This window comes from Ramularia collo-cygni (assembly GCF_900074925.1).
Source record: "Ramularia collo-cygni strain URUG2 genome assembly, contig: RCC_scaffold19, whole genome shotgun sequence".
NCBI classification, from domain to species: Eukaryota; Fungi; Ascomycota; class Dothideomycetes; order Mycosphaerellales; family Mycosphaerellaceae; genus Ramularia; species Ramularia collo-cygni.
The window spans coordinates 132769-148445 of NW_019716273.1; the positions used below are offsets into that span (position 1 = coordinate 132769).

General features: G+C 46.6%; 5 protein-coding genes; 2 read left to right on the forward strand and 3 right to left on the reverse strand.

Annotated features, from left to right (window-relative positions):
* Window positions 1-94: 94 nt before the first annotated feature.
* On the forward strand, window positions 95-358 carry RCC_09735 (uncharacterized protein; the record flags this gene model as incomplete). Its single annotated transcript, XM_023774974.1, has 1 exon — window positions 95-358. The coding sequence occupies one exon, from the start codon at window positions 95-97 to the stop codon at window positions 356-358; it is 264 nt and encodes an 87-aa protein (XP_023630742.1).
* Window positions 359-858: 500 nt separating this feature from the next.
* On the forward strand, window positions 859-2789 carry RCC_09736 (probable adenylosuccinate lyase; the record flags this gene model as incomplete). XM_023774975.1 has 6 exons in its annotated part: window positions 859-887; window positions 1118-1417; window positions 1471-1495; window positions 1571-2275; window positions 2330-2478; window positions 2540-2789. The coding sequence occupies 6 exons, from the start codon at window positions 859-861 to the stop codon at window positions 2787-2789; spliced, it is 1458 nt and encodes a 485-aa protein (XP_023630743.1).
* Window positions 2790-3140: 351 nt separating this feature from the next.
* RCC_09737 (uncharacterized protein) lies at window positions 3141-3596 on the reverse strand (the record flags this gene model as incomplete). Its single annotated transcript, XM_023774976.1, has 1 exon — window positions 3141-3596. One exon carries the CDS (start codon window positions 3594-3596, stop codon window positions 3141-3143), a length of 456 nt encoding a protein of 151 aa, XP_023630744.1.
* An 887-nt stretch (window positions 3597-4483) lies between these two features.
* RCC_09738 (uncharacterized protein) lies at window positions 4484-5806 on the reverse strand (the record flags this gene model as incomplete). XM_023774977.1 has 6 exons in its annotated part: window positions 4484-4599; window positions 4656-4702; window positions 4752-5388; window positions 5449-5518; window positions 5571-5615; window positions 5672-5806. The coding sequence occupies 6 exons, from the start codon at window positions 5804-5806 to the stop codon at window positions 4484-4486; spliced, it is 1050 nt and encodes a 349-aa protein (XP_023630745.1).
* Window positions 5807-7061: 1255 nt separating this feature from the next.
* On the reverse strand, window positions 7062-8286 carry RCC_09739 (uncharacterized protein; the record flags this gene model as incomplete). XM_023774978.1 has 3 exons in its annotated part: window positions 7062-7949; window positions 8005-8077; window positions 8246-8286. 3 exons carry the CDS (start codon window positions 8284-8286, stop codon window positions 7062-7064), a joined length of 1002 nt encoding a protein of 333 aa, XP_023630746.1.
* Between the last annotated feature and the right edge of the window lie 7391 nt (window positions 8287-15677).

The following is a 15677-nucleotide window of genomic DNA, read 5'->3' on the forward strand; positions in this document are numbered from 1 at the left end:
TTCCATCTCATCAGTCCGACGAACCAGCAATCCAAAAGAGATCAACACACAGAGTCTCATAAACAAACCCTCGATCAAGAGAAAGCGACACACAATGAAAACACAACACCTCGCCAGCATGTCCGAGAAGGAGTTCTCGATCAAGAGGTCCGGCACCGACAGTTCCACCCAAAGCGAGGCCAAGACGCTCAGTTCGGTGAGAAGCCTATCGTGGGGAAGAAGGTCAACTTCAGACAGGAAGCCGGAGCAATCACGCCCGCAGCGGCAGACCTTCACCGATTGCGGTCGTCACAGCAATAGATGGCTCTTCAACAACGTCAGCATCTCCCAGGCTATCAAGACACTATTTGAGAAGTGAGACCAGGAGGGAAATGAGGGAAATGAGGGAACGAAACGATTGAAGGATGGATATGATAAGCATGCAGAGCCTACCAGCTGCTCCCTGCTTGGTGCGTTGTCGATGGTGGTGCAAAGTGCCTGATGAGTGAGGTGTTTGAGCACTCAAAAGCTTGTGAACGCCGGCATAATCACACCATGAGACCGATCTGAAGGCTCGCTCGGGGCCGCACCAGGAGTTCGCGAGGAGGTCAGAGTTGGATCGCGACAGTGGAGCGTTCGGAGTGCAATTTGATGCGGTAGCTCAGGGAGCATGGCGTTGCGGCTTGGGAGGATGTTGGATGAAGGGGGAAACACGGCAGCAATGGAGGATGACTAGGATGATGACTGAAGGAACCAATCCCACAAATTTTAGCGCGGGCATCAGGCTCTTCGCAGCCTAGGTAAATTCGAAGCATTCAAGTCGTCGTTCTGTCTTCACAGTACCAGAAGCACAAATAATACCTCAAACGCCTGCCCAAGATGTCTGTCGACAATAATACCTACCAGAAGTGAGTGATGTTCGTCGCGTGTCCCGTCCAGCAAAGAGTTCCCAACACCATACTGTTTTCATGCACACTCAGGAAAAATTTCACCCCGCACCAAAAAAATGTTGTTCAATGAGAGCGGATCACAGGCCGGTATATGTGCTTCCCAGCGGGACCACAAGGACTCTACTGCGCTGGAGGCTCTCAGACCGATGCGGCGAGACTATGGCATCGAGAGGCTAACATTTTCAAAGCCCTCTCAATTCGAGATATTGCTCGACGGAGATGAAGTATATCTTTTCTCCTCGCAATCGGTTCAGCACATGGAGACAGCTATGGGTCCATCTCGCGGAATCTGAAAAAGAACTCGGTCTTGACATTTCCGACGACGCTATTAAGCAGCTGAAAGACCATGTTCGTATCGAGGATGAGGAGTTCGCAACCGCAGCCGTGGAAGAAAAGCGTCGCCGTCACGATGTAATGGCTCACGTCCACACGTACGGTTTGGCTGCACCAGCGGCCGCCGGAATTATTCACTGGGGAGCCACTTCATGGTAAGCTGTTTGCGATCGTGCTTGCCTACTCGGATCAATGCTAATCCAGGCAGCTACGTTACCGACAACGCGGATCTTGTAAGTCTAGATATCAATGGGATCTTCTGCATTTGGTTGAGTCTTCCCTCCGCAAATAACTGATCGATTCTTCAGATCTTCCTTCGCGATGCTCTCGATCTCGTGCTCCCGAAGCTGGCGGCTGTTATTCAACGACTAGCTGCCTTCGCAGTCGAATATCGCGACCTGCCATGCTTGGGATACACTCATGGTCAAGCTGCCCAGCTGGTCACCGTTGGAAAGCGGGCTAGTCTGTGGATCACCGACTTGCTCCGAAACTTGCGCAACCTCGAGGCTCAACGTGACGAGATCGTCCACTCCTTCCGTGGTGTCAAGGGAACTACAGGGACTCAGGCCAGTTTCTTGGCAATCTTCAAGGGTGATCACGCTGCTGTCGAGAAACTGGACGAGCTCGTTACCGAGAAGTCTGGATTCAAGGAGGCAGACATCTCCACCAGTCAGACCTACTCTCGTCTCATTGATGTTGATATCCTTCACGCTTTGAGCTCATTCGGATGTGCCTGCGAGAGAATTGGCGGTGACATCAGACATCTGGCCATGTTCAAGGAGCTTGAAGAACCATTCGAGGCCGACCAGATTGGATCCAGCGCAATGGCCTACAAGCGAAACCCCATGCGCTCTGAGAGATTGTGCTCATTGGGCCGAAAGCTGCGCAACTACAGCGCGGACGCGGAGCAAACCTACGCCTCGCAATGGCTGGAACGCAGTTTGGATGACTCTGCCATTCGCCGTATCTCCCTTCCCGAGTCCTTTCTGTGTGCGGATGCGTGTCTCATCCTGGTAACAAATTCCATCTAGCTTTAAGAGAGGGCGTGCGCTAACCCTATCAAATAGCTGAACAACATTTCCAACGGAATCGTTGTCAACAAGGCTGTCATTCAGCAGCGTATCGACCAGGAACTTCCTTTCATGGCTACGGAAAACGTCATCATGGCCATGGTCGAGAAGGGTGCATCCAGACAAGACGTTCACGAAGAGATCCGGTATGTGACTCCAGAGCGAGTGCCTGGGTAATTTTGATACACATGCTAACGTGCATTTCAGTGTGCTCTCACACCAGGCAGGTGCGGTCGTCAAGCAGGAAGGCAAGCCCAACGACCTCATCGAGCGCATTAAGAAGACCGCCTTTTTCGAGTCTGTGCTGCCCGAGTTGGAAGCACTTCTTGATCCAACCACGTTCATCGGACGCTCCCCTGAGATYGTCGATAAGCTCGTCAACACAAAGGTGAAGCCAGCACTTGAAAAGTACGCCAAGGAACTGGCCACTGCTCAAGTCGCGGAGTTGAAGGTCTAGACAACCCTCCATCCGGTGGATCATATGAGCCGTCGAGAGGCCTTCATCGTTGTTATAATCGAAAACGATCAGTGGAGGGAAAAGAGGGGTTTCACGAATGGAAACGCTAGACGATAGAAATGAGCAAACGACGTAACAAGGTGTACGTAGAGCACGAAATCATTTTCATTCCTCGGAACGCCGTCTCCGCAGGGCACATTTCAACTGGTGTGATTGCAGGAGATGTTCCCCGTATAATTTGCGCCTCCACAACAGAGAGAGGCTCAGTCGTCGCTATTCATCTGAACCCTTTCTCGACTCGACAAGGTGCTGTACATTATTTCCCATCTAACATAACCATCCCTCTCATCTTCACCAAAGCTTATCATCCCGTCGCCAACACAACAAAGCCCCACCAACCACCAGCGAATTCAAAAACCCAATAACATGCGCGCCAGCAAGATGATTAATCCCATAGCTCTTCACAATAAAACTATCCGCAAGAGTCGAGATGACTCCATAAGCCACCGCAAACCCCAAAGCAGTTCTTTCCCTCGTGTAAAGTCCCAGAGTGAGGATCAAAACTCCATTCTGTACGTGTCGAGCGGCCAGCGCTGTTACGAGTGCCTTTTGCGTCTTTTGGTTGTCCGTCAATTCTTGGCCTTCTTCTGTGGGAGCATCGATTGGTAGGCCGTAGCCGCGAGCATAGTCGGCTGGGCTTGAGAGGCCGCCGAGGCCGAAGACAATGCACTCTGCGCAGCCGAGCAGGATTGCTAGACACTCTGCTGGAGGGGGAAGGTGGTTGATGATTGTGTATCTAGAGGCCATGATGTTTAGAGGTTTCTTCGGACGCGGTACTGTGATGTGCTGTGCTCCGGCGTAGAGCTATGAGAGGTGGTGTTGCAAGTTGATGCAAAAGGTATCAGCTGTTGGTGTTCAACTTTCAAGGCATGCGACTATTATGTCATATGCCGTGTGATGAACTCTAATGCGGACTATTAGAGGTTGGCTGGTGCTTTAATGCTGCTGCTTCACGCCAAAATTTTGAACCTCTCACTCACAGTGGAGCATGCGCGACGCTGGGGCTGTTGTGCGTCACAAAACGACAAATGGGTCGTGCAGGTCGAAGGTGGCGAAATCAATCAATCCGAGATAAATATCTATAGGCTCGTCATTATTAGACTCCCATTTGATGCCAACGTTATTCATTCCGATCATCGTTACGTCCCAGACGTGCGCTTTAAGATCTTGCATACGGCATAGCAACGCCCTTTTATGCTCAATAGCCAATAAATTAACTCCACATCGCTCAATGCATTGCACATAGGGCAGAGACGCAGCATGCAGAAGAGCACACGCGCTGAAAAAGAGCCTCAGTTCCTGGCCCAGACTGATGACATGTTACCGGTCCAAGTCCGAGACGGTCTGGGCTATCATGCTGTGGCATCTCGTAACACATAGAGGCAGCAAACAAGTCAGATTTTGCAAGAGCACAGAGCATGGCTGTCCAGTCCTGCAGATTATTGCCCAAAAACCTAATTGTCAAGGACGGGCGTCTTTGCACGACGAGAGGACATTCTCTCAAGGCCGGCTGACCGCTTTCGTACTTGCATGCTGATTAAGGAACCAGGAACTGCTGCTCAGGTTGGCCGCATATCCTCCGGAAAATCCGAAATGGCATATCGGACTACATTCCAGGTGGGCTTTGGAAACAATCATCTCCGAGAACGACGTTCATTGGCCTGCGAGGATCCTGTTGGACGGCCTCCGAGAAGTCCAAATCCACTGCTCCGGTTGGGATTGGATGATGCAGGGGGATTGCTTGGGGCTGCTACGAGGTTGATATTAGCTCAGAGTGACATGGACACCTCGACTGATTGTACTTACGCCGGGCATATTGATCGTATTGCTGGGGTGGCATCGAGCCATACGGACTGTGACACGTTAGAAAAGCCGTAGATGAGGCTGCCAGCAGATGCTAACCTTGGTTGTTGCGGCGCCGGAATTGGCTCTCGATCACGAGCAGACACAGACGACACAGTCGCAGCCGGACTAGGGTATGCATACCTTGGGTCCGCGTATTCCGGCTGTTGATATCTGGGGTCTCGTGGCTCATTCCTCTGCTGTGGCTGACCGCCAAACGCGCCGGGTCCATATTGTTCCGATCTACTTGGGATAGAGGGAGCAGGCTCATAGGACGAGATGGGCACATAGTAGTTGCCTTGTCGGACATATCCTGGCGGGGCACCATCATTGGATTGCGGGTAGCTTGGAGCATACCGTGGTTCTTGGCCAAATGGTACAGACACAGGGACCCGTCCTCCAAACCCAGCGGGCTCTGGTTGATACGATGACCTACTGTCCGGCGCATATCCTCTATTTTCAACGGGGAATGCTCTGCCGTCCGGTGGGTACGGCACGCGACTCTCCGGCTGGTAGCCTCTACTGGGCGGCGGCGGATCAATCTGCATACGGTTGTCCACAGGTATCCTATCCCGCGACGATGATGGCAATCCATATGGCCCCTCCAAGGATGGCGAGTTTCCTCCTTCCCGGCGGCCGCCTTGCGTTGTCCGACTCGCACTAGACGCATGGTACGTCGATGATCCTACATAAGGTTCTGGGGGATGGTCAGGTACTGTAATCCCTGACATGCTACATGTATTGGGGCTGTGACTACCTCGAGTGCCAGTCTGGCGCTGCTCTTGACGCCAGCGAGCAGAGTCTGCGCGAAGGTCTGCGATCATGGCCTGTGAGGAGTTTGTTAGTCGCGCCCAGCCGGCATACTATGAGTTGCCATACAGATGTGAGATTTCGGTAGGCCTTGATCCAGTAGCCGTTGATTCCCTGTGTGAAAGTAAGTGTCACGCGCGCGAGCCTCAGTCTGCACCGGATGGGCTGACCTGGTTATCTCCCGTTCCAAGTCCTGGGCGAACAGTCGCATCGTTGCCCAGATATCTCTGAATGTCCGCGGAAATCACATGGCGGTCAATCCCCTCGCCAGGTATGAACCACTGACGCGCGATCTCTTGCGGCATGCTGGGCAGTCACTCCGTCTGGCAGGCGCGCAGACACAAGTTGCCACTGAGCGACTCCGTGCAAGGGCTTGCGGTGGCTGGACTAAATAGGACACGCTGGTGGAGCAGGAAATCCGACGGCGGTTTCGCTCGCAATACGGTAGACTCTGCAACCAATTGGCCCGGGGCGCAAATCCTGATTTACGGTCCTGCAAATCTCCAGCACGGCAGTGCAGTCCGGAAGTAAKGGGGCGGCAGACAGATCAGAGGGGAGTGGCGGCGGCGGAACACGGTAGAGGGCGGGACACGGTGGTGGCAGTGGGTTGAGAGCAAAGAGAAAGAGTCGCAGTGCAGTGCGGCGGAAGGTGGTCTGAGCGGACGAGGGGCGCGCCTGCGGCTACGGCTGCCCAAAGAGAACCTGGTCTTGGTTTTCAGGCTCCACAAACAGCGTAGTCTGTAGCTCGCACGGTCGTCGGCCTTGTTGTTTTGTCGGGGTGGGGGCACTAAAAGGTAAATATCGAGATGCCTTTTGGTGCGTCGTGTGTTGCAACGATGGCGGCCTCTATCTCACCGACTGCTCGCAGCACAGCAGGCTGTCAAGATTTGTAGCCCCAGCAGATTCTGGTACTTGGCGCAGCATGACGAAGAAGCGCCGCTTTCTTTGGGCTGCCGCAGACGACTGGCCGACGTGGCAATTCGCGTTGGGCATCAACGCGTGCAGGCCCTCCACCGTCACGACGTCAGCCTTTTCACTGGACGGAACTCCGGATTTGCATATGCTCGACCACCTCGTGGAACCGCGGTGTATGACTTGTGTTATTGCCCGCTAAAGATGGTTGCTCTATGAATATCAAGTCATAGGGATGACCCGGTCTGTCATTGTTTCGCTTCCCGACCCAGCATTGGAGCGGTGAAACGTCCCACGAACGAATTCTAGGATTGCCTTGCGAGGGACATCCTGCCAACAAGACCCCAAATTATAAGCCTGGCTATTCAGGAAGTTTGACCGCCGGAGGTTCCTCCATCTTGTACAGCACGACAGCGTGTGGGTTTTCCATTCGCTCTGCTAATTTAGTCGAGACGTATCTAGGGCTCACATGCACCTATAAGGCTTAAGCTACGAAGGCGCCGGGAAGCCTTGTCGTCACACCTTCGCCGTACTATCCTCATCACACGGGACCTTAGCACCGCTTGCGGCCCATCGCCAATCGCTTGTCGCTCAGTGGCCATTTGGTGCCCATTCAATCTCCCGAGTGCCCAAGACAGCATCACTGTTTCACAGCCGAGCACTTTCGGCAGCCTTGACCCGGAACTGCCAGYGTGGAGCGTGGACGTGGATCTCACTGCCCTCCTTGCTCTTCACAGCAATGGCGACTTCGTCTTTGTTCAACTTGATCAGACGACCACGGYCTTGGTGACTGTGCCCGCCGCCATCGAGTGGGAAAACTTCCACCATTGTACCCTCCTTCAGCCTGAGCGGATCTTTGGCATCAACCCTCAGGTCGTGGTCGACGAATTGTGATGATGTGACAATGCTAGTGGCCTGTTCTCCTTTCACCCTGGTAGCCTTCTGCGTTCGCTGTTTTGCAGCATCGAGCGCTGCCCTGAATCGATCCCGCCAGGCGTAGACTTTGGGGTAAATGGTCGCCGAGAAATGGTCTTTGGATGGCTCAAGATCGGTAATCAACCAATCCAGTGGCCAAATACCTTCAAGGTCAGCTAATGTGGGCTGCGACGTCCCTCCTACCCACTCCCTCCCGTCTGCGAACAGAGCTTCCACAACGTCAAAGAGATGCCTCATTTGAGTGATACCCTCGGGTCGTATGAGCTTCGCTTCCATCTTGAACGAGGGCTGGAAGAAGCCGGCTCGATCTTTCTGGAACTTTTCATCGCGTAGCAATGGGAAATGAGAAGGAATATTCTTCACGACTTCTCGAAACATGCTGCCCTCAATGGCCAGTTTCTGCAGCAAACCCGCTATTCCAGCAGTCTCTTTAGTGGAGAGAGCTGGATGCTGTGACGACGGCGGGAATAGCTCCTCCAACTTGGCAATCATGAGCCTTGTATCGAGGTAGACATCCTTTCCAATCGCCATCACTGGCGAGCGGCGGTAGGTCACTCCTAAACTGTCAATGTCTGGCCTTGGGAGGATCGGCGGTTGAATCTGGAATTGACACATCAACACACATGTTCCGCATGCTCCTTCAATCTCGACCTACGCATTCGGCATATTGAATGTTTCTCAAGGCAAGGTACCACGTAACTCTTCGTCCAAATGGAGATGCTGGATACCTGAAAGCAAAGAGAAAAATGGTCAGCAGTATCTCTGACATTCGGGGCGGCCAGAAAACGATCTCAGAGCTCTGATATCCCAGCTGTACACAATTGCGTAGAGGTCTCCTCCATGGCCGTGTCTTCCAACACCTGCGTGGCATGCCTTTGGCCCTTTACTGTACTTACCAATAGAGTACAATGCCATTGGGTGCACTAATTTCTGACATTATCGAAGTGGCGAGGGTCGAATTATTTCAAGGAGTAGTTCTCACACAGCCGTCAACGGCACGATTTGATTGGAAAACCACGGAAAGTAAGTGGTGAATGAGGTTTGTGAAAGGATAGCCGAGTCTTAATGTTACGGACCTCGGCATACCCGTCGATCATACCATGTGCAAACCACGTGCAAAAATGTGAAGCTTTACCTGGTGTGGTAACGGTGCTTGTACGTCGTGATGGCATTCAGCTGTGTAAGCCGTTGCTGTTGGTTATTGTTGCTCGGTTGGTCCGATATGTGAATCGCAAGTCTGTACTTGTACCCTTTTGTATGCCAACAATCTCAACCTGAAGTGGCGCAAGATCGTCGAAAGAATACTTGTATTCCAGAAACAAGCACCTCGAAAGCAAGATCACAGTGGCGTAGTGAGTCGCAGACGAGATGATGAGTAGATGGAGTAATTGAGGGAAGGCGAAAGACCCCGACCTCCCAATTGGCAATGATGTGGGTGAGACCAGGGCAGAGGACGCTGATGCCCTTCTGGATTCGAACAGCCATCTTAGATCTATTGTACAGCACTTGCATCCAATCTCGCTTAAAAGTGTGCAGCACTCCTATGTGATCATGAGTGCCAGATGCGAACAACGGATCTTTGAGATAGGTACCATTGCGTCAACGAATACAACTTCGTCGTGAAACCTGGTTCACGGCGTCTTTGATCGACACAGACTCTTAACTTCAGATACAAGTCGTGGGATTCCTGGTCGCGAGACCCCCTTAATAATTAGTGCCTTACTTCTTCGTATTTAGTGCCTACGGATATAGCCGGAGTTAGTTATCTCGTCTTAACCTTATGCCTTTAATACCTTTAATATAGTAAGTTAAGTCGATTACTACCCTTAGAGCCTATTTATTACGGGCGAGTAACGTATATATAAGAGCTTAAGTAAGGTTTTAATTAAATAAGTTCGATAGGAAAGAGAACTATTCTTTATAGATTCCGACGTAAAGTACGCGGATACTAAGCGTTTTATATAGGCTACGCCTATACTTTAGCCTTAGGGCTTCGCCTATTATATTACTCTCCTTCTCCTTCTTCCTCTTTCCCTTTAGCGTAGAGCGTAGGAAAAAATTCTTAGGCTCCGGCCGCTTACTTTATTACTACCCTCCGCTTTATAATTAGGTAGTTATATACGTATATATACGCTTCCCGTTCTTCTTACGTTCCGCTCTTACTTTACTTTACCTTTCCGTACTAGAACTATTGGACTTAGGCTAAAAAGCGCCGCTAACTTACGATTAGAGTTATTTACTACTACCTTACTCTACCTTACTTCGCTATTTACTATACCGCTCTACTACGTATATATAGCGGATCCCTCCTCTTCCTCTCTTTCTTTTATTAGCTATACCTTTACTAATATACGTATTATTACCCTTTTTCTTCCTTCTTTCCTTCTAGAAGGTACCTCCCTTTCTCCTACTCTTCGATAGTTTTTAACCGGTTTCCTTAGATATTTAAGCTAAACTATATCTACTATATTAGCTACGCTAACTCTAGGGTTAATTATATAACTTAGAAGATAAGTCCCCGAACTCTAATACTTTTCCTACGCCCTCTACTAATATCTTAGTCTTTCCGTACTTAAGCTTATAAGTTATACTTTAACTAGCGTTAACCCTATAAGGCCCTATATATATATCCTAGGTTCCGACCGTTTTACCTCGCTAACTATAGGATTTAGCCTATTTCTCTACTATACCGTATACGTTACCTAGACTAGAGCTAAGGATAAGAAGGAAGCGTAAGATATTACCCGCTTTCCGATCGTTTTCTATCGGCTTACGTACGTTTTAGCGAGATTACCTTTAAGGACCTTAAGACCGCTATTAAGGTTATTAAGCCTTTAGAGATTTTAAAGCTCTAAATACTACTCCCTTTATAAGTTCTCCGCTTTTTAGCTCTTTTTCGTCGCTAACCGAATTTTAGTTATATATATAATACTCTAAATATTACTATCGATACTAAGGCTATATAGGCCTCTCTTATATAAGTTTACCCTATTCTCCGCTACTTTTCTATCGCTAACTATAGTAGTCCTAGTAGTTTAGTTCCTACCCTATAGCTAGGAAAGCGCCGTTCTTAGCTTAAGTAAGTAGTATTCCGGTTAGGCTCTATAGGAATAACTTTAAAGTCCGTAAGTCTCTTTTAGTATATCTAAGAAATAAAATATTACTATTATAAAACATCGGTTCCTATTTCTTTTTCGTCGGTCTTCTATAAGTTCTATAATCTCTAATAAAAAGTTCTAAAAGTAATCCTATAATACCTATATCCGTAACCCGTTTCCTAAAGGCCGTTAAATAATAGCTAGAGTCTTCTAAATCGCTTTAAACTCTAGTAATCCTATACTTTACCTTTTATCCTTATAGTATCCCTTCTTAAGTCCGGCGTTTAGTCCTCGCTTTCCTCTATTTTTCCTTAGGGCCGTTATTCTCTACTACGTCGCCGTATTAAGTCTTAAAAAGGTTTAGAGCTATAATATTTAATAAGTTTTCTAAGGGTTCTTACGTAAGCTCGTAGTATCCGGCCTATTTTACTAGTACTTCCCTCCTCTTTCCTTTATTTCGAGGTTTGTTCCTTATATAGAGAATTTACTCTACCTCCTACTCGTTATAAGTCTTAAATAGTACTAAGTCCGGCTATTTGTCGTCGGACTCCTACTTAAGTAGAGGGTTACTACTCGCTAGCCTTAGCTTATCTAAGTAGAATATAGGATAGATATTCTTAGGGAGCCCCGTTAACCTAAAGGATACTAGCGATAATATTTCGGAGATAGTATATTTTACGTATCTCTTCGCTAGACTCCTCTTTAGCCGGTCGGTATCGTAGTTCCTTAAGTCGAGCTAGACTTTATCGCCGACCTTATAGACTAGTACTAGTTTACGTAACTTATTTACGGCTTCCTCTTATTTCTATACGGAATCCGCTATATTAGCTTAAAATAAGGTAATAATTTCCTTAATCTTTTTTGCGAATTAAGTCGCTCGTTCTATAGCGGCTAGCTTCGAAGAATCGTCGTTTTCCGGCTCTAGCGCTACGAGTAGTAGCGCCTCGTAGCCGTAAGTAGCGAAGAAGGGGCTTATCCCTAGTCCCGCTTAATATCTCCCGTTTAGCGCTAATTATACTACGGGGAGCTATTAATTCTAGTCGGATTGCTCCTTATTAATATAGTTCCGAAGGTAGGCTTATATTTCCTAGTTTATCCTTTCCGGGCCTCCGTCTATTTAAGGATAGTAAGCGGAGCTTAATCGCTAGGTTACGCTAGTAAGGCGGTATAGGGTCCTTTAAAAGGTACTAGTCTAATTCGTTCCTTAATCGCTAGTAATCGTACGTAGTAGGCTATAGTAGCGTACCTAATATTCTATAAAGTTCTATACGTAGTCCTCCGCTTTTATACTAGATATTGCTTATAATATAACGAACTTACTTAAGCGGTCCTTAATTACCTATAGGTAGCGGTTACCCTACGAGTTTAGTAGATCCGTTATAAAATCTATAGWGATCTCCTAGAAGAACCTTTCGGGGACTAGTAAATACTTTAGGAGTTCGTACTTATACTCTTACTATACCTTATTCCTTCCGTAGTAATTATAATTATATAGGAACTACCTTACGTATTTCGACTATAAAGGCTAGTAAAACTGCCTTTTTACTAATAATACCGTAGAGTCCCGCCTAGGGTAGCCGTATACTAGTAAATCGTAAACGGGCTAGATTAGCTTCGTCCGGAGCGTATCTCCTCGTAGAGCGTCGTAGTCCGCTACTTTATATTCGGATTCCGACGAGATTAGTACTTTAGGTACCTATAGTTTATCTCGGTATTAGAGCCTCCCTCCTTTATCGAGGGAATAGTCGCTAGCTTATACTTTTAACTTAATATCGCTAGGTAGCGTTTAGTCTCCGTCTTAGACTACGCGGTATACGGCTTAGTAAATATAGTCGCTCTTTTCTACTTCCTCCTATAGTACGTTTAGTTCGTATTCCTAAAACGATTTATTAGTTTCCGACGGTATCTCTCCGGAGATCGACTATTCTCTAACGGGAACGAGTTCTTATCTAGCTATATCTCGGAGGGAGCTAGTCGTAGCTAGAACTACGTCCGTAGCTTCCTCTACGGGTTTAGGCTAATCTTTTACGGAATCCGGGTTTAAGAATTAGCGGAACCTCGAACGTTTATCGTCTTACTTAAGGGTATCTTATTCTCTCCTCGATAGAACGTCCGGTATAATTACTTCGACTCCTAGCTAGTATACTAGAGTAAACTAGAATTACGCTATAAATTCTACCTATCTAATTTAGCGTTCTAATAACTACCTCTTTACTATAAAGTACTCGAGGTTCTTATAGTCCGTTTAAATCGTAACGAATCTATACGCTTTTAGCTCGGAAGTCTAGAATTTTAAGTAGGAGATAATCGCTAGTATTTCTTTATTATAGATATCGTAGTTAATCTCCGCCTTATTTAGTTTTTATAAGAAGAAGCTTATAAGGTATAGGGCTCCGTCTTAAATTTATAGGAGGGCGCTTCTAATCGAAAACCTACTATAATCGGCTTTAAGAAAGGTCTCTCGCGTTAGATCCTAGTAGAAAAGTACCGAAGCCTAATAGTACGCTACCTTAAGTTTCTCGAACGCCTCCTCCTCTACTTTTCCTTAGAAGAACGGCGTTCTCTTCCTAGTAAGCGCCGTTAATAGAGTAGCTAGCTTTAAATAATAAGCGATAAATATACGGTAGTAGTTTACGAACTTAAGGAATCTACGGGTCTCCTTCTAAGTTTTAGATCTTACTTAGTTTCTTACTACTTCTAGCTTTTCTAGGTTAGGTTCTACTTCTTTTCCGTTAATATAAATAATAAACCTAAGGTACTTTACCTTCTTAGTTACGAACTCGTACTTCCTAAGGTCTAGATATAGGCCTCCGTTCTAAAGTGCCTAAAGTACTTAACGAACCTTTTAGAAGTAGTCTTCTTTTATTCCGCTAGAGTAGATAATTATATCGTCTATATATATAGAGTAGAAATTATCGAGGAACTTTCGTAGTAGCCCGTTAATATACCGTTAGAAAGATACCGGAGCCCCTAATAAACCGAACGGATATACTAACTATTCGAACGAACCGAACTACGTACGGAACGCGGTTTTCTCTTCGTAACCGCTAGCTATACGGATATAATAGAATATAGCTATAACGTCTACCTTCGTAATCTACTTAGTACCCGATAAGTTTCGTAAGGTCTCCGGGATTAATAGTAAAGGGTACTAATCCGGCTTCGTTAACTTATTAAGTACGCGGTAGTTATAATAGAACCTTAGCCTCCTTCTAGGCTTCCGTATAAAAAGTACGGGAGCTACTACTAATAAAGTAGAAGGACGTATATATCCTTTCCGTATTAAGTTATCTAAGGTCTTCCGTAATATAAGAAGTTCGTTCTTCGATATACTATATAGCGGGCCCTAAGGTAGTTCTAGTAGGAACCCGTCTAGTTTCCTTCGGAGTTCGATTTAGTAATCGTACTCCTCTTTATATAAAGCTAACTTATCTACTTCCTACTCGAAGAATAACGGAAGTATATTATAAAGCTTTAGAGGTATACTCTTCTTTAATTCTTTAAGAGTCCGAGGGTTCTTAGTCTTTAGAGCCTTCTCGATATCCGCTAAATAAGTAGTAGCTAACGTAGTAATATTATCGATTTCTAAGTAATTCCTTCCTTTCTTTACCTACTTTTATAGGATTCTATAATAGAACCGGCCCTTATCTAGCGCGGTTCTAACCTTATTCTACGCCTTCTAGGGATTTCCTAAAACTAGCGAGAAGTCTAAGTCTAGTACGATATACGTATATATAACTTAACTATATCCGTCGATTTCTATCCGGAGGGCGACTACTTCTTCTATCTTAGCTTTTTTTATACTTAAAGTAGCCCCTTTTACCTTATATTTCTCGCGACTTATAAAGGAGAGTTCGAGTCCTTCTATAAGGTCTCCGTAAATTATAGTATAGTATTAGTAGCCTTTATCGATAAGAGCGAAGCTTCTAAAGGTTTTCTCGAGGACTACGTTACTATATACTAAGCGACCGTCTATTATCTTCTTCGCTTCGCTCTATTCTACTACTATTACTTTCTTTACTCCTAGTTCCTAACTCTAAATAAAAGTTACTCTTTTCCTAACTCGTTTCCTCCTTAGTCCGACCCTTCGTAGTTAGACTCTAATATTAGCCTAATAGCTATTATATTAATCTACGTCGTAGGGCGGATAGCTAGGGCGTATAAATAATCTTTTACTAGGTATCCGCCCGCTTCGTAACGGAAGTAGAGCCTTACTTATCGGCGTTTATCTTACTCCGCCTAGGTTACCTATTTAGCTCRCTATTTCCCGTTTTCCTTACGGTCTCCGTTAGTTCTTAGTCGGTTTCCGCTTAGTCGAGTAGAGGATATTACTATATCTCCGTCGGAGTCGACGCGATAAGTCGCGGGTTCCGAGTAAGAACGAGTAGTAACCGTTATAGTAGTACTACTATCCGAGTGTTTTTCCCTCTACCTTTTATTCGAGGATTTAAACTAGTCTATCTCTTTAAGGTTAGTTATAATCCTTTCTACTTCCTCTACGAAGTCGTAGTAGTCCGTTAACTTTTATATAAAGGCCGTATACGTACGTACTAGGTTCGAGAAGGTATTCTTAGGTATCCGATCTTTATATTATTAGCCTAGCTCTATCCGCCGGTACTTAGTAGAAGTCCGTCGAATTCTAGCTAGTAATCGTACTATAGTTAGCTAAGGGAGTATCTAAGACTCGTAAGCTATTTTAGGGCCTTTACTCTCTTATTACTATCCTCGAAGACTTTCTCGATCTACGTAAAGAAAGCGTTAGAATCCGTCGCTTTTACGGCTAGCCCTACTTTCTAGAAGTAGCGTATCCTCGCTCTCTCCCTAGTAGGGAGAGTATTATAGATAGAGTTCTAGTAGTAGTCCGTAGAGAGCGTTAGCTTAAGGCCGGAACGTACTCGGTAGGAGCTTTTTAGCTTAAGAAGGTAATCCCTAAAAGTATCGGCTCTACTATCCTAGATTAGCGGTCTCTAGTCCTTTAGTCCCGATAGTTCCCGTACGGAACCCGCTTAAGTTAGCGCTAATACCGATTTTATAAGGTTCCGTATTATTATACTTATAAGGATATCGTCGTTAGCTAAGCGTTCGGATCCCGCGCGTTCTAGCGTAGCGCGCGTAGCGCTTATCTTAGCTTTTATAGCCTATTACTTAAAGTATATCTATTCTATAGCTCTACGTAGCTCCGTAGTAGGTTCTACGGGTACTTCCCGTCCTAAACTCTTATTATTCGGGA